The sequence below is a fragment of the Notechis scutatus genome, unplaced genomic scaffold, assembly GCF_049901735.1.
Source record: "Notechis scutatus isolate UNSWTSFEM ecotype Mainland unplaced genomic scaffold, rNotScu1.2 NSCUSCF26, whole genome shotgun sequence".
NCBI classification, from domain to species: Eukaryota; Metazoa; Chordata; class Lepidosauria; order Squamata; family Elapidae; genus Notechis; species Notechis scutatus.
The window spans coordinates 274585-298820 of NW_028263150.1; the positions used below are offsets into that span (position 1 = coordinate 274585).

Genomic DNA, 24236 nt, shown 5'->3' on the forward strand with positions numbered 1-24236 from the left:
GTTTTCTGCTTTCTAGCTAATCTAAATCTTCCCGCACAGCAGAACAGCTGATGGTTGGGGAGAAAAAAGGAAAAATAGCAACTTATCAGGCACGTTTGCCAGGTAAGGAGTGAGTGGTTGAGGAGGGTTCTTGTGGGCCATGTGGGCAGCGCAGACTTGTGTTCCCATGCAGCCTGGATTAATTGCTTTGGGGGGTGCTCTGGGGGTGACATTTCTCTGCGGCCCACCAAAATTTTCTCTGTGGCCCACCAGTTGGTGACCACTGTCTTAGCTTGTACAACTGACAAATTATATAAGGAACTACGCCTCCCTGTCTCTTGTACAACTGGAGAAGAAAGTAAAACGATGGCTGCACAAAGAATCTGAAAGCAGAAAATGATGTGCCAATCTTCCAAAATTAAATATGATATCACCCATTACTGGAACAATATATTTCACTTAACGCCTGCATATGTGTGTCTAACTGCATTACATTCTAGTGGGGATTTGCATTTGGATTGTTATTCTTTTTACTTAATTTGTTTCTTTTTATACAAAGTCTTCTTAATATTCTATGTTTAATATTTTAAACAATGGCCAATAAACAAACTATTCTAAGATGTTTATCAAAACAAAGTTAGATTTATGAAAAATTCATATTTTGGAGTTGCCTTCTTTATTGTTTTTCCAGATCAGTCATAGAATTGTTTCAGAGACTCTAAATGATAAAAGTAAATTCCCTTTTTTCCACCGGATGCTCCTCAAAGAAGGGTTTCAATATTCAGCAATTGTCCAAGTACTTCTGCACTTCAGGTGGACCTTGATTGGTCTCCTTGCTCCAGACACAGAAGAGGGAGAGAATTTCCTCAGGACTTTTCCCCCTTTGCTTGTCAGGAATGGAATTTGTGTCGTTATATCACAACAATTCTCAATGACTGAACATCTAGCACCCTTGAGGGATTCCAGCTTTTCTCAGTGGAAACAAGTCAATGTCTTTGTTCACTTCACAGAACATATTATTGTTTCAAACACATTTCATATTTTTCATCTAACAATTGACATTTTGTCAGGACCCATTAGAGAGAAAATCTGGATCACCACAACTTTGGGATACTATATAATGACTCATCTTGGATATCATAAATACATCCATAGTATATGGGGCTTTGAATTTATACAAATGATAAGCCCAAAATATGGTGCTTTTGAACCCTTTTCCTTTTTAGACTCCCAGTATAAAGACAAGAATTTTCAGTGTTCTTTTTCAAAGCATGTTTTTTCTGTCAAAGGCCGGAAAAGATGCACCCAAAAAACTCCAGTGGAGGTGGAAGAGGATTTGAATGGGATGTTTGTTGAAAACAGTGACTCTGTTTACATGATCTTTACAATTCTGGCCCACATCCTGAAGGCTGCATATTCATCCAGATCCTGGAGGAGAAGGAAGGAGGCCCAAGAGACACTGGAGGCTCCAAGGCTGCAGTCATGGCAGGTATGGGGTCCCAATAAGGATCCAACAAACTAAATTTCTCTGGAAAAGGAATCTGTTAGAGAAAGAAGGGAATCATATCAACTCTTTGTGATACCAGAGGCCAATGGATTTGGCCAATCTAGGTGCTGGGGGGGGGATAATTTACTAAGGAGCTGGTAGCAGATATGTTTGATATTAAAAATTTGTTGTTTGCCAATTTCTCACCACATATTAAGCATCTTGGGGAACCAGTCTCGTCAGCAGCGAAAGCAAATGAATCTGCCACATACCATTAAATGTTCTGTTTATTTCTGAAACTTGTCTTTTCTTGGATTTATCTATGGTTGGCCTACCAGGGGTCAAAAAGCTCAATAAATCACATGCTGGCAGGTGTCGCACATTGGTGGTTGTGACACATATTTTGAAGGACAGGGATTCGCAGCAGAGTGATGAAAGAGCCACATGCTGCACTAGAGCCGCAGGGTGCTGATCCCTGATCTAGTCAAACCCTCCACCCAAGCAGAAGCTACACCATTTTTAATAGATGGCAATCCAGTCTCTTCTTGAAAGCTTCCAGTGATGAAGCTCCCACAACTTCTGAAGGCAAGCTATTCCATTAGTTGATAGTTTTCACTGTCAGAAACTTTCTCCTTCTTTCCAGGTTGAATCTTTCCTTGTTCAGTTTCCATCCATTATTCCTTGTCTGGCCTTCTGGTGCTTTAGAAAATAGCTTGACCCTTCCTCCTCTCTGTGGCAGCTCCTCAAATATTGGAAAACTGCTATCATGTCTCCCCTGGTCCTTCTCTTTACTATACTAGCCATGCCCAGTTTCTGCAACTGTTCAACATTAAGTATGTTTGCAATTTAAAAAAAAACTATAAGAAAAAGTCACAGATGAAAATACCAGGTGGGATAACAAACCAAGGTTTCTGCTTTTAAAATTCCTGGATGTTTTCATTCTAGTTCCATCCCTTTCTGGAGGAGAATGAGTTCTACAATCTGTCCCACTGGAATCTTCACATGGACCCTAATGGAGAAATAGCTGCAGATTTGGACATCGAGTTCATGGTGATTTCGTCTGAGGGGGATTTGATCAAAAGGAAACTGGGAAGTATTGAAAGACAGAGAGTTATTATTAGCGAAATTGCTCTTTCATGGATAAATCTGCTCAACAAGGTGGGTCAAATATTGCTGTGTTTTCTCCTTTTTTCTAAAGATTATGATCCATTTCAAATAGTTTAACTCTAGTCTCCATGACAGATGACCCTCACTGGGAATTGATGGATTGTGGGGACTTCAATACTATTCACACAAGTGTCTTTCAGATGCCATGATATCCTTATGATGATGAAATACAGTTATGACTGGATAGAGATCCTGTTGGTCCATGTGAGAAATAAGCCCCACCTTGTCCAGATTGAAGAATGTCTCTCTTGAAAGGTCACTGATGTTCTTGTTGGTGCTGTACACACCCATGCCGCTGGGAGAGATGTGCAACTTTTCTCCATCCCGAGACACTTGCTGAGCCGGCTGCAGCCAATGCTCTACATCCTAATGAGCTCCAAGAGGAGGAGGGGACGCTATCTCTCCCATTGTTGAAGCACAACTAAATTTAAGTGTTTTGTGCGAGGTGCTGAAAGAGCAGCGAGCAGGCCATAGAGATGGTGGGAGCAGCCCAGCCGGTATCTTAGGGCAGAGAGAAAGATGCACGTCTCCCCATCAAAAAGCAAAGCACCAAAAAAGGCCAGAAAAAGAGGCTTCACTCCCACTATGGAATACAGAGCGAGTCTCAATCTGCTGCTGTCGCCCTTCTCTTCTCAGGGCAGGCTAGGAGTGAGTTGGAGGGGAGGGTGAGGGGAGGGGCCAGCCAGTGGTGGATTCAGCTGCCAGGAAGCCACAGCAGGGGGACAAAAGGGCTTCATTTATCTGGGAATCTTTCTTAGCCATGATTCTGTGAATCCTAGGTAAGAAATTGCAAACAGATAGGCTTGTATACTTTTTTCTTTTTATTGTTCCTAATACAATAACCTGCAAGCACAGTTAAACTGAACAAGGTTAGCACTGAAATCAATCATCTTTCAGTGTAATTTATCCCTTCACTCCACCCATCTAATCGCTGTCTATCTCTGCCCTGCAATGGGGCCCAATTACCCTATTAACACTATAATTCTACGGTCTACATTGCACACTAACTAAGCCACGATTCCCAACTACCCCTTACTCCTTCTGTTCCTGCAATTGCTCTCTCTTGATTTATTTACCCACCCTGCCAAAATTTATTAGTATGATGTTCCTCTTCGTTAATGCTGCATTGTTGAATGTAGATATGTAATGAAGTGTTTGTATTCCCCCCTCATCAATCTAAGCTAGTCAGTGTGCAGACGTAATCTGGTAACAATGTTTGTTTTCATTTCATCTCCTTTACTCCCTTAATCTTCCAATACTGTTGAGTGAGTTGTTTCCCGAAGCCTGACAGGCTGCCCCCTCTACCACTGGTCTCCCTGGAAATGAAACAGAGGGGATTAATATCTTATATTTCATTAGCATTGTTATATTTCCGTTTCTTTATGTGGATTTTTTCTATGAAACCATTGACATAATCGTGGAGCATGGACGTCATTGCTATTAACCCACGATGCTTCCGCAATGGGATACCCCTTCCATTTTACCAAATATTGTAACTTTCCCCTATTCTTTCGGGAATCTAATACTTCCTCTACCTCATATTGATCGTCTTTTATTGGACCAGGAAGTGTTTGTGGTGAGTCTATATCTTTATATATACGTTTAATAAACTGCAATGAAATACAGGATGTATTCTTTTATATCGTGATGATAGTTTCAATTGTACAGTCACCAGATTAATTACCTTTACAATCGGGAATGGTCCAATATATATTGGCCCTAATTTCTTACAAGGAAGACCCAGATTTATATATTTAGTGGACAGATATACGAGATCTCCAATGTGGAAAGGTTTTTGTTCACTTCTCCATTTGTCAAATTGTTTCTTACATGCAATGAAGGCATCACGTAAGGCTTCTCTTACATATTCCCATGATTGTTGTATTTGTTCATACCATTGCTTCTGCATTACTGATGTCTCTGTACTATATGGCAATTCTGGAAATGGTAGTAACTCACTTCCATATACTATTTGAAATGGGGTGTATCCTGTGCTGCTATGTATAGTGTTATTATAAGCAAACTCTGCGAATGGTAATAATTCAGGACAATCGTTTTGTTGATATAATACATAACACCTTAGATATGGTTCTATGGCTGCATTGGCTCACTCAGCAACACCGTTCACGCTTGGTTGGTAAGCCGTACTTAACTCCTGCTGTGAGCCTATTGTTTTCACAAACTCTCTCCAGAATCTGGCTGTAAATTGTACCCCTCGGTCTGAAATAATACTTCTTGGTACACCATGTAAGCAATATATATGTTTTAGAAACAAACCAACTAATTTCTTTGCAGAGGGTATGCCTTTACATGGAATGAAATGTACCTGTTTTGAGAACAGATCTATTGCAGTCCATCTATTGCAGTCCATCTATTGAAAAAAAGACGGAGGAGACGCCGCTGCCGCTGCTGCCGCTTCGCTCCGGTCCTCACTAAAGCTGCCGTCTCCGACTCTTGTGTCCGCCGCTGCAACTCGCCGTGAGCTCCCGGTGACTGAGAGAAGGAAGAAAACCCAAGAAGCGCCGGCCGGGAGGATCGCTGGGTGAGAGCGCTCCAACTTTCTCTCCCAATTCGGTCTCCTGTTGTGGGTCGCTCCGGAGAGGTTTCCTTCTGGTTCTAAGTCCCCATGTGAATCCAGAGAAAGGCGATTCGGTAGCCACGTTCTCCATCCCTTGAAGAAATTGAAGAGCTCCGAGGACGGTAATCCCTTCCTCACGATCTAAAAGCCCTTAAATAAGAGTGGAGGGTACGCCATTTTAACTAGGACGAGCCCGCAGACAAAGAAGACTCCTAATACTACCTCATCACCTCAAAACTTACAACTTTTCTACCTCATCACATATACCAACGATTAGATAATCAATTTCTATAAAATATTTTATTAATGGTTTAATTGATTTATTGTTTTTTAACCGATTAGTGTGATTAGAGTGTTTAGTACAAATAGTATGATTACTGACTAGTTTAAAAGACCAAAATTCATGCAATTTAATTGAATAGTAAAATCTTTGATTTAGTGGATTTAAATGAACAGTGTGAGTAATGATTAGTGTAAATAATTGACTAGTGATTAGATTAATTAATTGACCAGGCTGATTGTTGCTTAGAAATATTATCTGACTTGAGAGATTACTACAATAGATTGTTTGATATTGTTTGATGTAATATTGACTATATAGATTACCCTAAATTGTTCATTTAATTAATTCAATCAACGTACTATTTTACCAATATTACCATGCCAAAAAGAAAATCCTACCTCAAACCACAACTCAATAAGAAGACAATCCCCACCAATGAACTACAAGACTCCTGCACCAATGAACTTCAAGACTCCTGCACATGCCTTAAATGCTGCAAAAATCTAAAAGATAATAAATACTCCATCAAATGTTCTCTGTGTAAAAATACACCCACCATGACTGCTTGGGATTACCTGAGCAAATGATTCGATACCTAGAATCATCCAATGAGTTTCCATATTTCTGCAAATTATGCATATCCAAACTAGATCTGTCTAAAAGAGATGATACCGCCGAAACCATCAAAACATCCCCAAACATTGAAACCATTGAAACATCCTCAACCATCAAAACCATTAAAACATCCCTCAACACCATATTAGCATCCCTGGACGCCGTAAAAGAAAGAATAACCAACCTTGAAAAAAAGACACAACACAAAAACCTGAACATCAAATAGCCACAAACCACATCTCCACCCAACAACCACAATCCAATCCAAAACCCAATCCACAAACAAACGCAACCCAGACAAATATTGATATCCCAATCCTCATCAGAGAAGCTGTTGAGCGTGAACGGAAACATCCAAACGCCATCTTATTTGGACTAGAAGACAGCATTGTCAATGATGACATCACAACTGTCCGAAACATCATCAGAGATTACCAAGCATCAACCATCTCCGGTGATGAAATACTTGACATTTCCGCATTGACCGAGAGCTCAAAAATAGAGACGGCTCTGTGGCCCCACGCTTGTGCAGGATCATTTGCAAAAATGAATCAAGCAAACGTAAACTCATTTACACTATAAACTCACTCGCCAAAACCAACACCAACCACAAAAACCTCAGTTGCCGCCCTGACTTAACCATACAGCAACGTGCCCGCTCCCGTGCACTCCGCATCGAACTCAAAACCCGTCTAGACAATGGAGAGAAGGACCTGTACATTGACTACCATGCTGACTGTATCAAAAGTAAGACACGCAACCCAATACCCAACTTTTACCCTCAACCACCACCCTACCTCAACCACCTACCACCACCCACCATCACCCAAAACTACCCACCACCCACCATCACCCAAGACTAGGCACGCACGCCCCCAACTACCTCAATCCCAACTGCTGCCGGACTTAAATGCAAACTACTCAATGCAAGAAGCCTCGTGAATAAAATACCTGAATTTCTCATCCTCTTAAATATGGCTAACTTTGACATTATATTTGTCTGTGAAACATGGCTCAATGCATCTCTCCCGACTCCATTACCACAGTAAGAGACTATCATGTTTACCGATCAGATCGTGAAAATCGTCGAGGAGGTGGTGTTGCTATATTCTATAAAAATCCTTACATCTAAAAATATCCAAGTTACCCAGGAGCTTGCCCTTCCTGAAACCATCATCTGTGAACTATCCTTAAATATCACAATTCGATTCTTACTATGTTACAGAGCACCTGATTATGACATCGAACATGTAAACAAGCTAAATACACTACTAACATGGGCTACATCCTGCCCATACCCTTTTATCTTTCTTGGAGATTTCAATCTATCTCATATTGACTGGACCCTAAATAATTGTACAACTGAAATCATACACACAACCTTCTACAATGCTATTACAAATCTAGGTCTTGAACAACTAGTAACCAACAACACTAGACTGAACAACTGCCTCGATCTCATCTTCTGCAATAGTTTGAATTTAATTTACGAATACAAACCAAAGAACCCTTTTCCAGTAGTGACCACAATATGATTGACTTTTGCCTCAACATACGTCCACACAAAAATCACCACAACGATGTCATCCCTAGTTGTAACTTCAAAAAGGCAACTATGATCTTATAGATAACGATCTCTCATCCCTCGATTGGCAATCTCTATTCACTGGATGCAATACTGTTGAAGACCATTACAACATATTTTTACTTGAAGTCAAAAGAGTCATCAAACTATATGTTCCAACAACAACTCCAAAAACAAAACAAAAAGCAGATTACCCATATCAATAAGGAAACTTCAATCCAAAAAGAGATCACTCTGGCAGAAAAACAAATCTGGTCACGTTGCTAATTTCAAAAACCGATACAAAAATTTATGCCACCAGATAAAGACCGAATGCACCAATTACCACATTAAACAAGAGGAAAACCTTCTAAGCACCAATTCCACCCGTGCTTTTTACAATTTTGTAAACAACAAACTAAAAGACTCAAGGTCCATCCCTCCCTTGATAGGACCTGATGGTAAAGACTGCAGCGACGACACCATTAAAGCCAACATCTTTAACACATTCTTCGGCTCAGTGTTTGTAAACAGTAATGGATCATGCCCAATGTTTCCTAGCCGTACCACAGACAACAATAATGATCTAATACATATCGATTTTACAGTAGACAACGTTGAAAAAGCACTATGCAACCTAAAACCATCTCTATCTATTGGACCGGATGGAATATGTGCCTACTTCTTAAGAAAACTATCTGCTGCCATAGCCAAACCTCTAAGCATAATCTTTGAAAAATCTTTCAGAACCAGCTCCTTGCCCAACCTATGGTTACAAGCCACAGTCATCCCCATCTTCAAAAAGGAGACCCAAGCCTAGTTGAAAATTACAGACCAATCTCCTTATGCTCGTCACCTGTAAAGTCATGGAATCAATTATTAACCAATCCATCATCCTCCATTTAGAGACAAACAACCTACTCTCCAATAAACAATTTGGTTTCAGAAAAAAACTATCCTGTAATCTGCAACTCTTACACTGCAAAAACATATGGACTACACAACTCGACCAGGGCAAAGCAATAGACGCAATCTACATAGACTTCTGCAAAGCCTTTGATTCAGTGGTACACGACAAACTACTCCTAAAAATAAAATCTTATGGTATCTCTGGACAACTGAATAACTGGATAGAAGCATTCCTGTCAAACAGACAACAAATGGTCAAAATTGGGAACGCCCTATCAAATCCAGTACCTGTCAATAGTGGTGTTCCCCAAGGCAGTGTTCTAGGACCAACTCTCTTCATAATCTACATAAACGACCTTTGTGATCATATCAAGAGCAATTGCGTTCTCTTCGCTGATGATGTAAAGCTGTTCAATACCACAGACAATTCTACTACCCTTCAAAAAGATCTAGACTATGTATCTGAATGGTCTAACATATGGCAACTCCAAATCTCAACAAATAAATGCTCTGTCTTACATATTGGTAAAAAAATCAGAAAATAAAATACAAGCTGAATAGTCAAGATCTTGTTGATGACCCAAGCTCTGTAAAGGACCTGGGAATACTCACCTCTAATGAACTAAGTGCTAGAGCTCACTGCAACTACATAGCCAAAAGGCATTAAGAGTTGTTAACCTAATCCTACGTTGCTTTTTCTCTGGTAATATCTCACTACTAACCAGAGCATACAAAACATTTGCTAGACCAATACTCGAATACACTTCATCAGTCTGGAATCCTTATCACGTATGTGATATTAACACAATTGAGAAAGTCCAGAAGTATTTCACAAGAAGAGTTCTCCACTCTTCTACCCGTTATAGAATACCTTATGCCACCAGACTCGAAATTCTAAAACTAGAAAACCTCGAATTACGCCGTCTTCGGTCCGACTTAAGCATGGTATATAAAATCATACATTGCAATGTCCTACCTGTCAATGAATACTTCAGCTTTAACCATAACAACACAAGAGCACACAACAGATACAAACTCAAAGTAAACCGCACCAAACTTGATTGCAGGAAATACGACTTCAGCAATAGAGTGGTCAATGTCTGGAATACTCTACCCGACTCTGTAGTCTCTTCCCCAAACCCCAAAAACTTTAACCTTAGACTGTCTACTATTGACCTCACCCCTTTCCTAAGAGGTCTGTAGGGGCGTGCATAAGCGCACCAACGTGCCTACCGTCCCTGTCCTATTGTTTCTCTTATTCTTTTATTTTTCTTATATGTACCCATTTCATATATTCACAACTATGTATACACTTGTACTTATTATCTTGTAAACAATTGACAAATCTAATAAATAAATAAATAAATAAATATTACGGTGAACCCATGACTACAAGGTAAATCTACAATGAAGTCCATGGCAATATCCTGCCATGGTTTAACTGGATCAGACACCTTTTGCAATAGTCCTAAAGGTTTTCCAGGACAGGCCTTACTACTAGCAGATACTTTACATTTTCTAACGTAACATTCAATATCTCCCCTCATACCTGACCACCAAAATTGTCTCTTAACTAGATGTAACATTTTAAGATTTCTGTAATGACCAGCTTGTTTGCTATCATGGCACCTTTTAAGTACTAGTTCACGTAAGGTAATTGGTTTATATAATTTTGTTTCTTTCCAAGCTATTCCATCAGTGATAATACATTGTTTTTTTATTTTTCTGTAACCAGGGATCTTTTTCTAAAGCTTTTGGTAGGTCATCTATTACTTCATATTTTAATGTTTGTATGATATCTTTACCCTGTATAATAGATTGTATCAGAGTTTCTCTTTTAATATCATATTGTAGGAGTCGAGATAATGCATCAGCTAGAAATTTTTTTCCTGCAGGTACATATTTCAAAACAAAATTAAACCTCCAAAAATAAAGTGCCCATCTAACTTGTTTGGGGGATAGCTTGCAAGGGGTTTGTAGAGCTTCCAAATTCTGATGGTCAGTCCAGACCTCAAATTGTTCTTTTGAATCCTCCAGGAATTGTCGCCAGGTTAACAGTGCCCATCTTACAGCAAATGCCTCTTTCTCCCAGATTGCTCAGAGAGAGGGAGAAAGAGAGGGAGAAAGAGAGAAAGATAAGACAGAGAAAGAGAGAGAGGGAGAGAGAGAAGAGAGAGAGGAGAGAGAAAGAGAGGAGACAGAGAGAGTGAAACACACACACACACACACACACACACACACACACACACAGAGAGAGAGAGAGAGAGAGAGAGATGTTTAAAAAAAATACCAGGAGCCATAAAACCTGGGTAGGCATGGGGTCATGTGACAGGGTGGGAATGAATGATTTCGAGTTGGCCATGCCCACCCAGGTTTTGTGGCTCCCAGTGTTTTCTTTTCTGTGAGGAAAGGGTCCAAATCGCTCTTCGACTGTTTAAGGTTGCAGACCCCTGAACTAGGCAGTCAGTTTTTGTCTTCATTGAGAGCCATGTGAATTGAGGAAAGAAACACACAAATAAAGAAAGCTCTATTTCTTAAGGATTTTTTCCCTTTATATCTTAATTGGGGGATGGTTTGGACTACTTTCAAAGGGAAGCAGTTTTGCAATGTTTTATATACTCCAGAAGAAGCCTATCTAGATCCTAATGTTCCGAAGTTCCTTTTTTCATTACAGGTGTATTTTATTTAAAAAATCAAATGATGATGGTGATGATGATGATAATAATAAATCTTTTACAATAATTTCTTTTCCAAAATTTAATTTAAGATCATCATACTGTATTTCAAAATCTTAAAAATCAAAAACTAGGAGGAGGAGCCAAACTGCTTGTCACTTAAGGCTGAAAACTTTTCAATTCCATCCCTCCACACTTTCTTAAGCTGAAAAATCCTTTATTGCAATGTTAGAGGCCAAAAGCCAAGGGGAGTGAGTTAATGAACAATCTGCCAGTATTTACCTCTCCTAAATCAGCTTGGAATGAGGCAATGATTTCATATTTATCTAAGTGAAGCCCAGGAACCAGAGGAAGAGAACCAGCAAATACCACATCTGACTTGAGATTTTGCAGTATACTTCCCCTGCCATGCCCACCAAGCCACTTCCACAGAACCGGTAGTAAAAAATTTTGAACCCCACCACTGCCGGGGACTATTTGGCTAATGTTAACATCTACATCCATTTTCATGCATGCTTCATATATTCTTTGGCATTTCTTCTTTTTCTGCTTAGTCTCTGCCTCAGTCCCAATGTGTAGAAAGTTGTCATCCCGGATTTGTCAAGCAAAAGCGAGAAGGAGAGCCTGCTTGCTGCTATGACTGCATTCCTTGTCCTGAGGGGACCATCTCCATCCATGAAGGTGGGGGACAGGAAGGAAAAGGACAGGACCTTTGAAAATGGATTCATCTGAAACACTGCCATATAAATACAAGTTAAAAGATAGATTGAAACTAATATTTTTTGTTTTTGCTAGCAGTTCAGCAGTTCAATTCTGCACAGTTCAGGGTTGACTCAGTCTTCCATACTTCTGAGGTTGGTAAAATGAGGACCCAGATTGTTGGGTGCTATAGGCTGACTCTAAACTGCTTAGAGATGGCTGTAAAAACCATGTGAAATGGTTTATAAGTCTAAGCACTATTGCTATTATCTTCAAATTATATAATTTCTTATTTAGAGGGAGGAATAGCCAAAAAATCTTGAGGGAAAGCCTAGGAAGAGATAGGTGGTGTAGCAGATTGGACAAGCTTCTCTACTGCCAGGAAAAAAAAAATCTCTTCCGCTTTCTAGTTTGGAAACCAGATCATTTGCAGAACTAACTTTTTTTCTAGCTAATTAGATTTCAAAAGACAGGCATTCAAAGTCCAGTATATTAAGAAGTGTCATCTGTCAAGATCTAGGAAATGTGTCTAAAATGTGAATTGATTCATTATCTACCTCTAATAATGTAAGTTCTGCAAATTACACAAAAAATCATTCAGGTTCCATGACTTATTCCAATTTCATAAACTATAAAAATATAACTGTTTTTTTTAGGCAATGATATTCTTCTTACATACTTTATGTAGAGATTTTAAGCAATCCTTCATGGAAAAAGCTGCTAGTAAGAAACGTTTTTGAAAAGTGAAAGTACAGAATATTGAAAAATTATATTGTGTTGGGTTTTTTTCGTTTACTCAGATACAGAAAAATGCACCAAGTGTCCAGATGAAAAATATCCAAATGAGGACAGAATCCAATGTATCCCCAAAGTTATATCCTACCTTTCTTATGAAGAACATCTGGGAATCATTCTGTCCTCTTTTGCCCTATTCTTGTTCTTAGCCACAGGTTTTGTTTTAATCATATTCATTAAACATCTAGAAACTCCCATTGTGAAAGCCAACAACCGACACCTCTCTTACATCCTTCTGGTCTCCCTCCTGCTCTGCTTCTTGTCTCCTTTTCTCTTCATTGGGCAACCAAGGGAAGCCACTTGCCTTCTCCGACAAACAGTTTTCAGCATTGTCTTCTCAGTTGCTGTTTCTTCTCTCTTGGCCAAAACCATCACAGTAGTGCTGGCTTTCCTGGCCACAAAACCAGGAAACCGATTAAAGAGATGGTTGGGGAAGAGCTTGGCCAACTGCATCATCCTTTCTTGTTCTAGTGTCCAGATTATTATTTGCTCCATCTGGCTTGGAGTTTCTCCCCCATTCTGTGACTCGGACTTTTATTCCCAGTCTGGAGAGATCATCCTGCAATGCAATGAAGGCTCTGTTTTCATGTTCTACATCACCCTCAGCTACATGGGCTTCCTGGCTGCCATCAGCTTCACAGTGGCTTTCCTGGCCCGGAATCTGCCTGGAGCCTTCAATGAAGCCAAACTGATTACCTTCAGCATGCTGGTCTTCTGCAATGTGTGGGTCTCCTTCCTGCCCACCTACCTGAGCACCAAGGGGAAATACATGGTGGCTGTGCAAGTCTTCTCCATCTTGGCCTCCAGTGCTGGGCTGCTGGGCTGCGTCTTTATCCCCAAGTGCTACATTATCATTCTGAGGCCAGACTTGAATACAAAGGAGCATCTTACAACCAGAAGAAATGTATAATGTGAGTTAGAGGAATTTCCACTCTCAAAACATTCCAACAGGCCAAGCATAATTTTTTTTCAAATTGTCCCACATACATGAGCTAGGGAAACAATTTTGAGCTGAAATAATCAAAGGGCAATTCAAATATAGTGTCCTCCATCCTTATTCAGTAAAATTTCAAGATGTGTATAATCTGGATTATCTATCTGGTCAAAGTATGTAGATATAAAATAAGAGGGGAACTGAAATACAGCCCTATAGGAGTTTTACAAAAACAATTCCTAAAGAAGATTATCCATATTTTAGTATCCCATAAATCTGTAAGGGAGAGAGGTGGGATTGGGCATAAATACTTCTTACTAAATTGCAACAATTCATCCATCTCATTCCTCTCATGGTAGACACTCCCGAGTTATTTGGAAGGGACTTTGGAGGTCTTCTAGTCCAACCCCCTGCTCAGACAGGAAACCATTTCAGACCAATGAATGTCCAATCTCTTTTTAAAAGCCTCCAGTGTCAGAGCACTTCTCTTCTTGATTACTTTCCATTCCTTGCTTCTTATCCTGCCTTCTGATGCTTCTTTTTGGCAGCCCCTCAAACATTGAAATATTGTTATCATGTCACCCCTAGTCCTTCTTTTCATTAAACTAGATGTTTAATGAAATTCCAGCAACCATTCTTTATTTGTTTACCTCCAGTCTCCTAATCATCATTGCTGCTCTTCTCTGTCCTTTTTCTAGAGTCTCAACATCTTTTCAACGTTGTGGCAACCAAACCTAATTGCAGGATTCCATGTGTGATCTTACCAAGGCACTGAGAGAAAAAGATGGATCCTCGTCTGATTCAGAAGACCTGTTCTTAACTTTTTGAAATGGAAGTTTACAAATTCAAATAAATTATCACATAGTTTCTCAAGTTTAGCAGAAATTTTTTTGGTTGGGTGTATCTCCCTTCTTGGCTTTATCATGGCTGTATTTTTCTAGCAGTCAAGAAATTCTCAGTGTTCCTCATCCCTTCTTGGAAATAGATAGATATGTAGCATTTAAAGACTGTGCTACAATCTGCATCTTTAACCAATCTGGAGAAAGTCTGTTTTTGCTGATGAACCTGCAAAAACATGTAGCGATATAGTTAAGTTTTCTAGTGTCTTCTGTTATTCAGTTGTTTTGGAGAGAAACTGTCAGTCATACACATGTGCTGGTTTTCTTCAAACCATGTATGCAATTAATGAGTTTTCAAAGATTGATGTTAAATGGTTCATTTTTAAACTCTGGTTTTCTTCTCTGTGTTCTCCTTTGAGCAATATATTTTGTTGACAGCTAGTCTAAATATAGCTGAGCTAATGTTTAATTTACAAGCTTGCAGAGTGGGTTGAATTCAATTCCTGCATGCCTCTTTCACATCTGTGGCTATATATATATATATATATATATATATATATATATATATATATATATATATATATATATATATATATATATATATTCTTAAGTTTTCGTGGTACTTACATGTATGGTGTTCGGCTTGGTTCGGGTATTTTCCCACGTCATTGTAGTTCTTTTAAAGTTGTAGCAACGTTTCAGCAGAATCTCATCTGCCATCATCAGGCTTCTGTATTGTGTCCGTCTGTAAAGTCTGACCCACAGACGGACACAATACAGAAGCCTGATGATGGCAGATGAGATTCTGCTGAAACGCTTCAACTTAAAAGAACTACAATGACGTGGAAATACAAGAACAGCTACATATATATATATATATATATATATATATATATATATATATATATATATATATATATGTGTGTGTGTGTGTGTGTGTGTGTGTGTGTGTGTGTGTGTGTGTGTGTGTGTGTGTGTGTGTGTTTTCTTAAGTTTTCGCGGGTACTTACATGTATGGCATTCAGCTTTGTTCGGGTATTTTCCCACGTCATAGTAGTTGTGCTTTTAAAGTTGTAGTGACGTTTCGGCAGAATCTCATCTGCCATCATCAGGCTTCTGGATTGTGTTCATCTGTGAGTCAGGACCCCACAATTGTTTCAGTTTTAAATTTGGGGCAGCCTATTGCTGTGCCAGAATGGTTTTTTTCTTCATCCTGATTGGTTGGGAGTCTTGGTCTGTGTTTATTGGTCTTGGAATTTGCTGTGTTCTGCTTGATTGGTGTTTCTAATATCTTCTGTCTGTTTTTTTGGCTCTTTTTGTATCGATTGGCTGGCAACATTGTGTTACTTTATTGGAGGCCTTTAGTGCAGCTTGGCTCCGGGAAAATTGACGGCTATCGTTAGTTAGGAAGCTAGGTTTCATCTGGGTGCCTGGTTGGGGTGTGTTTGAGCTGGAGGTATCAGGGGGGATCTGTTTGTGCCCAGGTGTTTGCCTGGCTCGTGGTGTGGAGATTTTTTTGTTTGTGAGTGCCATTGTAACTTTGAATGGTCACTCCACACAAGCAAAGTACTAGTAAAGGAGGGGGAAAAAACTCCAGAGGAGTTCCTGAAGCAGGAAGTCTAGTCCTGCCAAGAATGTAATAAGGGTTAACGGAGAAGGCAGTTTCTGTAAGCAACACCAGAATGTTTCCTTCCTGCCTTCCTTACAGGATTAGGCCAGTAATTTCTTCTAACAACCGGTTCTCCGAACTGCTTAGAATGTTAACAACTGGTTCTAGCGAATAGGTGCGAACTGGTAAAATCCCACCGCTGCTGTGACATTCCTTGTTCAGATCAGGGGAATTCTCTGTAATTTTATCCTCCAGATAGCCTGGATAATATTCTTCCCAAAGCCCTAGCTAGATTTTCTGGTGGCCTCTCCCTAACCTATAAGGACCAGGTCATCCCAAATGTGGCTGCTTCATGACTATCAGCTGACCTAGTGAAGGTGGGGAAAATATTGCTTTTTCACCCCACTTATCACGAGGTAATCTCCAGCATGGGCTCTTACAAATATTCACTCAGATTCCCTTCAGAGCCACCAAAGATCTCTTAGCCAGGCACTGAAACTAGAGTCCTTAGGGCCACACAGTGGGACAACCTTTGAGTAGCAGATCAGATGTCACCAAATATGGCCAAACATCTACTGATCCCTATCAGGATACCTATTCCTTCAGCTCCCCTCTTTAATTCAAACCTCAAGTTAACATTTACAGGCCAAGAAGCATTATCCTCCCAAATGGATACATCAAGAATTTGGGGACTGCCAACCACACCTTCCAACCTCTTGGCAATGTTTTGGGAAGAGTTACACACAGTCTCTGAGATGGGAGAAGCCAAAATGGGCCCTCTCCATGAATTGTTTACAGAAAAAGAAGATGGACCTCCAAATTCCTCCCCAAAACCAGTTTCCGGGTGGGTGTAGCAAGAAATCAAGTTGCAACACCCATCATCTATGGGCACTGCCACCGTCTCAGCTGCAGACCCCACTAGCCGAAGGTTTATTTGATAAATAAACTTCAAAGTATAAAGATACTTAGTGGCTTATGTAGATGTGAAAGGACAACACAGAAAGTGTCAAGATAAAGAAAAATTTCTATCCACTCTATGACTGTCTCCCTATATACCTAGGTTGTCAATTTTCTGCCTGGCTCTTTTCCAACAATTGACATTTCTAGAACTGATGGGCAATGAAATTTTACTTCAGGCACAAATAATTTTAAAAGCAGCTCCAGTTTAGGATTGAAAAATGGAGATCTAATACAAAAGAAAATCATAGAGAGACCCTACTCTTAACATTAGAGAGGGTTCAAGGATAGTTGAACTAGAAAACAAGCAGGATAAGTCATCAACATCGAGTGTAACCAAATTCCACAGCTCTGGGTGACCTTCCTCAGCAGTCAGTGGAGACAAGACGCCATGATGAAGGATAGCAGAAGTCAATTCTCTAGATGTTGAACTGTTTTCCTCCAGCATCACTTTCTGGACATGTTCTGACAGGAAGGACAGCAACACTTCCTGGGATGTATTTGTGATTTTTTACTTATATCAAGGGTGTCAAACTCAATTTCATTGAGGGCCACATCAGGGTTGTTTTTGACCTCAGAGGACTGGGTGTGATCATGGCTAAGGTGGGCATAGCAGCTTGATGTCACTTATGTTGGGGACGCTTGTGGCCCGAACACTCCTCCAGCATAAACAATGCTTTTGGGATGGCCTCCTGCAGCCCTCTGCCAGCAAAAATGGAGCTCAGATGTGGTTGCACACATCCCTCATGGCTCCTTTTTTGGCCAGGATGGCCTCCTGCAGCCCTCTGGCAGCAAAAAAAAAAAGAGTTCCCCTGTGCTCTGTTTTTGGTGGCAGAGATTGCAGGAGGCCATTGCAGCTGAAAACGGAACTTGGGATGGCCACAGGAGGCCCTCCCAAGCTTGGTTTTCACTGGCAGTGGCACTGCGGGACAGACTTTTGCTGTTTCCAGTGTGGCCCCATGGGCCAGATCTAAGCACCCTGAGGGCCGGATCCAGCCCCTGGGCATTGAGTTTGACACTCCTGACTTACATGAACTTCAGAATCCCAAGAGGAGAAGTTGCTTCTCGTCATAACTATCACTATTCTGGTGATAATGGAGTGAGCGCCTTTGATGTTATGATCGCCTGGTGCCTCAACCACTACACCAAACTGGTCTGGTTCATATCCATACAATCCACTTAGCCTGGTCACATCAGCAATGGCTGCATTCACATTTGTAACTTTCAGCTAAGGTTTGTTTTCTGAAGTCAACTCTGTTGGCTGATGGGTCAGTGAATTAGTGGAACTCTGAAGCACATTAATTTCGTGGAGAAAAGCTGAACAGTAGTTTGTAAATGAAATAATAAGGGACATTTTTCTTCCTGCAAGGATGCCATTCACACCATAGCCTTTACTAAATCAGGGAAGATTCTCATAGCCAAACTGAGAAAAGAAGCAGGTCTAAGTTCAGCCTCCTGAAAGACCGTAACAAACCACAAATGTCAACAGCAATCTTTCCTCCTCTCCCCTGGGGAAAAACTACATATTGTCAAGGACAGATATCTGACCCAAAAGGGGAATTCCTCCCATTTTGGGAGACCCAGACCCTGAGAGTGGAAGTTGAAGGCCATACAGTGGGGAAACTTTCTCACTTTTCCTGTTCCTCACTTCAGGATGGATCTGCCTATCTCCTCAGCTCTCTCCTCTCACTCAAACCCCAAGTTCTCCATTCAAAGACAAGTTGCACATATCAAGTGACATTTCATTTCCATCTGTTCTCCAGGTAAGAAATGTAACCTCAACAATAAATCACTCAGGTAAACCCGGAATACAGGTCTCCCAACTGCTCCTCAAAGCACTTGTGTTTGATGTGGAGGTGTCACACAAAGCCTGAGAAATGGGAATGTCAGATGGGGCCCATCCCACTAAGTACATCTATAAAAGCAGAGAAAGGGCCACTGTGTATCTCTAAATCAGTTTCTTGGTAAGTCTGGCAAGAAATGAGGTCACACCATACACCATGCCATGAGCACCACCACCAGCTCAGCTGCACACTTCACCACCAGTCTTTATTCAATAAACTATGAAACTTCAAAATACAAAGGATTTCAGTATTTTCTATAAATATTGAAGGACAACAGAACATATAGGAAAATACAATTTTCTATCCCTTATGTAAATTTCTTCCAATTTACTAAAGAATATAGTCTAAGGACTGCCACTTTCCTGCCTCTTAATCAGCTCTCATGCAAAAAATTATACTTCTAGAACAGTTGGAAAATGAAATGTCACTTCAGACACAAGGCATTTTAAAATCAGCTCCAAATTAGGATTAATATCTGAGGATGTCATAGAAAAGAAAATCACAAATAAGTCCTGCTCTTAACATTAGGCAGGGTTCAAGGGTGCAGAAGGTATCAGAGAGCATTAGAGTTAAGTGTCAAGAACCTAAAATGCCACCAAACTGCATAGCTCTGGATGACCTTCTCTAGCATTCTCTGGAGACCATATTCCACAATGGCAGACAGCAGAAGTAAATTCCCAGGGTATTGAAGCAACTTCCTCCAGCATCACTTTCTGGACATGTCCTGAGAGGAAGGATGACAACCATTGTAGAAGAATGTCTCCAGGGACATATCTGCAACATTTCACAAAAATCCTTTTCTTTAGCTGCCCCACTCTACATGCAGCCCTAGAAGAGGTCCTGAGTACCAATTATCACTCACAATAATTATCACAAACCCAGACTTTGAGGCATCTACTGCTACTTTTCCAGTGGCTAATGTTGACATAACGCCAGACTGAAGCAACGTGGAATGGATCTTGCTAAGAAATAGATATAAGCCTCTACTCATGCTGAATGATTTGCACAAGATTTAGGACACAGGCAGGGGCTGTGATGCTGAATGTACCTTTCTCTTTTTTCCAGATGAAGCTCAATTTTTTTCTGTTTGGAAAAGGAAAACTCCTGGATATTCCATTTTCTGAGGGTGCTTTGAAATCATCTAACTCTTCTTTGGAAACAGGTGATTGATTCAGCTTCATGAATTATGGACCTCCTGCTTCTGCTTTCGATGCTACTGGTGTCCCAAACAGTCTCTGGGAAGCTTAGAATGAAGTGCCCACTGAATATGGTGCACCTGGATAGAGAAAGACCATGGAGCTACTACAGGCCAGGAGACCATCTCATCAGTGTAGTCACCAGTGCAGTAACACTAAATCAAGAAATGTTGTTTTTCAACCTGCTTCCTTATAATCTTTCTTACTTGTAAGTTATTCAGTGTGATGAAATTGTATTCCTTCTATCTGCAGTTCTAACACTCTCATTCTTTTCTCCGTATCCTGCTTACTCCTATATTTCAGGAAGTGATTAATTTTATTGATTGATCAGATTTTTGTGGGTTTCTTCTTTTGTCTTTTTAGGGGAAGAAACACAAATACAAAGATGGAGCAAAAAAAAAATACCTGAAAGAAGTCCAAATTATTTTCCTCTCCACATCCAATCTAGAATGCATGATTTGAATACTGACTTTTGTTTAAAGTAGTGATAGTTGTAGTTAAATTTTCATATATTTATAACTGCTCATTGATATTCAATGCCTGATCCTTATAGGAATAGAGGATTATTTGTTTTTAGAATAGTTTTTCTAGGTCACTTAAGAAATATCCTCTTCCTTTTATGATGGTTGTACTTTAAAAAATGAAATTTTGCAGACTGGGTACTGTGCTGATTAAAATTATTGCTGCTATAAATAATGGACTATTTGTGCTTTTTATCTGCTTCCCATTTTTTCAACATTTACAAATATTAAATTTGTAACTATCATTTGCCTTTGCTTTTTGGTCAGTATTGTCTTCAGACTTAATAGTCATGTGTTTATGAAGAGGATGAAGTTGAAAAATTGTATTATTGCTGTTGATGATGCTTGTATTAACCAAAGCATTTTTCACACAAGTGAACCTTACACATCCAAAGGAATAGAACGCTTTATTTTCACCATTCAAGAGATCAACAAGAATATCCAGTTCCTGTGCAATCTCACACTTGGCTACAATATCCATGACAACTATTTGAAAACTCTTGGCACTTCAGATGTCTTGCTAGACGTGCTCTCTACCGGAAAAGCCAATGTTCCCAATTACAGCTGTGGAAAGAAGGACAACCTTTTGACTCTTTTTGATGCAGCTGACAGGGAGATTTCCATCCAGATGTCAACATTAGTAGGCCCCTAACAAAGTCCCACAGGTTTGTGTGTGTGTGTTTCTCTATATATAGTAAAGTGAATGGGGTGGTAGTGGATGCAGGATAGATTCAACCATATCTTCTCTATGGGGTTCAAGACCTGCTTTTGACTATGTCCATTATAGACACTGGAAACTGGAATACACATTAGAATGGGAGCATGTATCAAAATAGCCATAGCTATCAATGCTCTCTTGATAGCATCTCTATTTCTTTGGGGGCTTCTGCTGCATACTTGTGAAGGTGAGGAGAGGCTCTGTTTTCAACCAAAGGGTTAGGATTAGGCACCAGTATGTTGCAGTTGCCAAAAAAGCCAATGCAGACTAGGCTGCCTCAATATGGGGTGGCATCAAATTGATAAAGGGCCATATCTGTAGCTTGAAATGAAGGTTTCTTGCTGTTTTCTGAGCTTGATTATTTTCTTGCAGACATTTCATTAGCCAAACTAGGTAAAATCATCAGTGCTAATAAGGAGTGTGAGGTATGCTTTCAAGTTTATCGTCTAATGATTTGCCCTCTAACTACTGGTGGGAATGGTCTTGGAGATTTTTGGTTGGGCTGTTAGTTTGTTTGGCAGTTTCCTTGATTGGGGTATGGTTTACTTCTTGATTATTGGTCTGATGTTAATCTACATCAATGAACCAACATCATGTTAATCAACATCAATTAACATCATTAATTATTGGTGTAAAGTGAAGGCTATGGAAACTACACACTCCCAAAATTGTGTCTGTTAGAACAGACAAAATTTCAATTAGAAACCTCTCGGCTAATATAACTGATAAATTATATGTGGAACTATGGTCTCCTATGTCTTGCACAATTAGAGAAGAAAATAAAAAAAGACTGGCAAAGAATATTAAATATAGAAGCAGAGAATGATGTAGCAATCTTAAATATGGCCCTTTATTGGAACAATGTACGTCAGTTAACATCTGCACATGTGAGTCTAATTGCATTAAATTGTAGGGGTGATAGAGAAGTATGATTTGCGGTTTCATTGTTTCCTTTTTACTTAATTTGTTTCTCATCTTCCATTTTTATATAAAGCCTTCTTAATATTCTTTGTTTAATATTTTAAACAATGGCTAATCAACAATCTATTCTAAGATGTTTATCAAAACAAAGTTGGATTAATTAAAAACTCATATTTTGGACTTGACCTATATAACAGGTCAAGTTACAACAGGATTATAACACAGCATTTATTGCTTTTCCAGATCAGTCAAAGAATGGCTTCAAAGACTCTGAGCGATAAGAATAATTTCCCTTTGTTCCACCGGATGCTCCCCAAAGAAATGTTTCAGCATTCAGCAATTGTCCGAGTGCTCCTGCACTTCAGATGGACTTTGATTGGTCTCCTTGCTCCAGACACAGAGGAGGGAGAAAATTTCCTGAGTTTTTTTCCTCCTGTGCTTGTCAGGAATGGAATTTGTGTTGTTATATCTCAACAATTTTCAAAAACTGAAGATTTAGCACCCTTGAGGGATTCCATCTTTTCTGAGTGGAAACAAGTCAATGTCTTTGTTCACTTCACAGAACATATTTTCATTTCAAACACATTTCATATTTTTCAACTAACACTTGACGCTTTGTCAGGACCCATTAGACCCATTACAATCTGGATCACCACAGCTTTGGGAAACTATATAATGACTCATCTTGGATATCACAAATATATCCATAGTACTTGGAGCTTTGAATTTATGCAAATGATAAGGCCAGAATGTGATGCTTTTGAACCATTTTCCTTTGTAGACTCCCAGTATGAAGACAAGAATTTTCACTGCTCTTTTCCAAAGCATGTTTTTTCTGTCAAAGGCCGGAAAAGATGCACCCAAAAAACTCCAGTAGAGACAGAAGATGAATTGAATGGGAAGTTGGTTGAAAACAGTGACTCTGTTTACATGATCTTTATGACTCTGGCCCATGTCTTAAAGGCTGCATATTCGTCCAGATCCTGGAAGAGAAGGAAGGAGGCCCAAGAAATACTGGAGGCTCCAAGGCTGCAGCCATGGCAGGTATGGAGTCCCCACAAGGATCCAACAAACTAAATTCCTCTGGAGAATGAATCCATTAGAGAAAGAGGGGAATCATATCAACTCCTTGTGCTACAAAAGGCCAATAGATTTGGCCAATCTAGTTGCTTGGGGAATAATTCACCAAGGAGCTGGTACCAGATATATTTTGGTATTAAACACTTCTAATTTTAAAAGGGTGATTCCCCTTTTTTATAATCAAGTATTTTTTTTATTTCAATCTACACACACACATCAATATGTAGACAGTTTGGCATTAATACATCATACATTTTAGTACAAGCAAAATTAATAAAACTAATCATGTCTCTTAATACACATATGCACATCAAGTTATAATCTTTCATTGCTTAATTTTTCAACATTTCCATACTCTCTCCTAGTGAAAATCACCATATCATTGAAACATACCTAGTATTTTCAATATTAAATTTCCTCTCCTATTTTTCATTTTTTAAAAAAAGTTCTCATTTGGCAAGCAGTGTGGTTCCACGTTTCACATCTCAACACAAACATGACCATAGTTACCTATTCATCTTACTTATTCAGTTTCATATCACATCACAGTTCATATTATAGTTTTTCTTAAAGTATTCTCATATCTTATTTTACAATGTTATTTAAAATTCTTATTTCATTTCTATATTCACATCCCCTGTTGCCTTTATCTGTCATATTTGCAATTTTATCAATCCTTATGCTATTAATTGTAGAAATTGTCCCCTTTGGGGGATTTGAGTTTACTACCTTCATTCTACTTAATAACAGTATTTCCCTATTTACTACATATCAGGTATACACATATTTTGCATCAGATTCTGCATAACATGTTCTCAATCACCATACTTATTATCTATACATTGCTAATATATTAATCTAGTCATT

The 24236-nt window shown here is 39.4% G+C and overlaps 1 protein-coding gene across 3 annotated transcripts in view; it reads left to right on the forward strand.

The window, feature by feature from the left end:
• The first annotated feature begins 883 nt into the window (after positions 1-883).
• LOC148128552 (vomeronasal type-2 receptor 26-like) overlaps positions 884-24236 on the forward strand; it is a 63888-nt gene continuing 40535 nt past the window's right edge. For all 3 annotated transcript variants that reach the window (XM_087948843.1, XM_087948845.1, XM_087948844.1), the window contains exon 1: positions 884-1468. In XM_087948843.1, coding sequence (XP_087804969.1) covers positions 911-1468 — 558 coding nt within the window. In that variant the 5' untranslated portion in view covers positions 884-910. The remainder of the gene's footprint in view (positions 1469-24236) is intronic.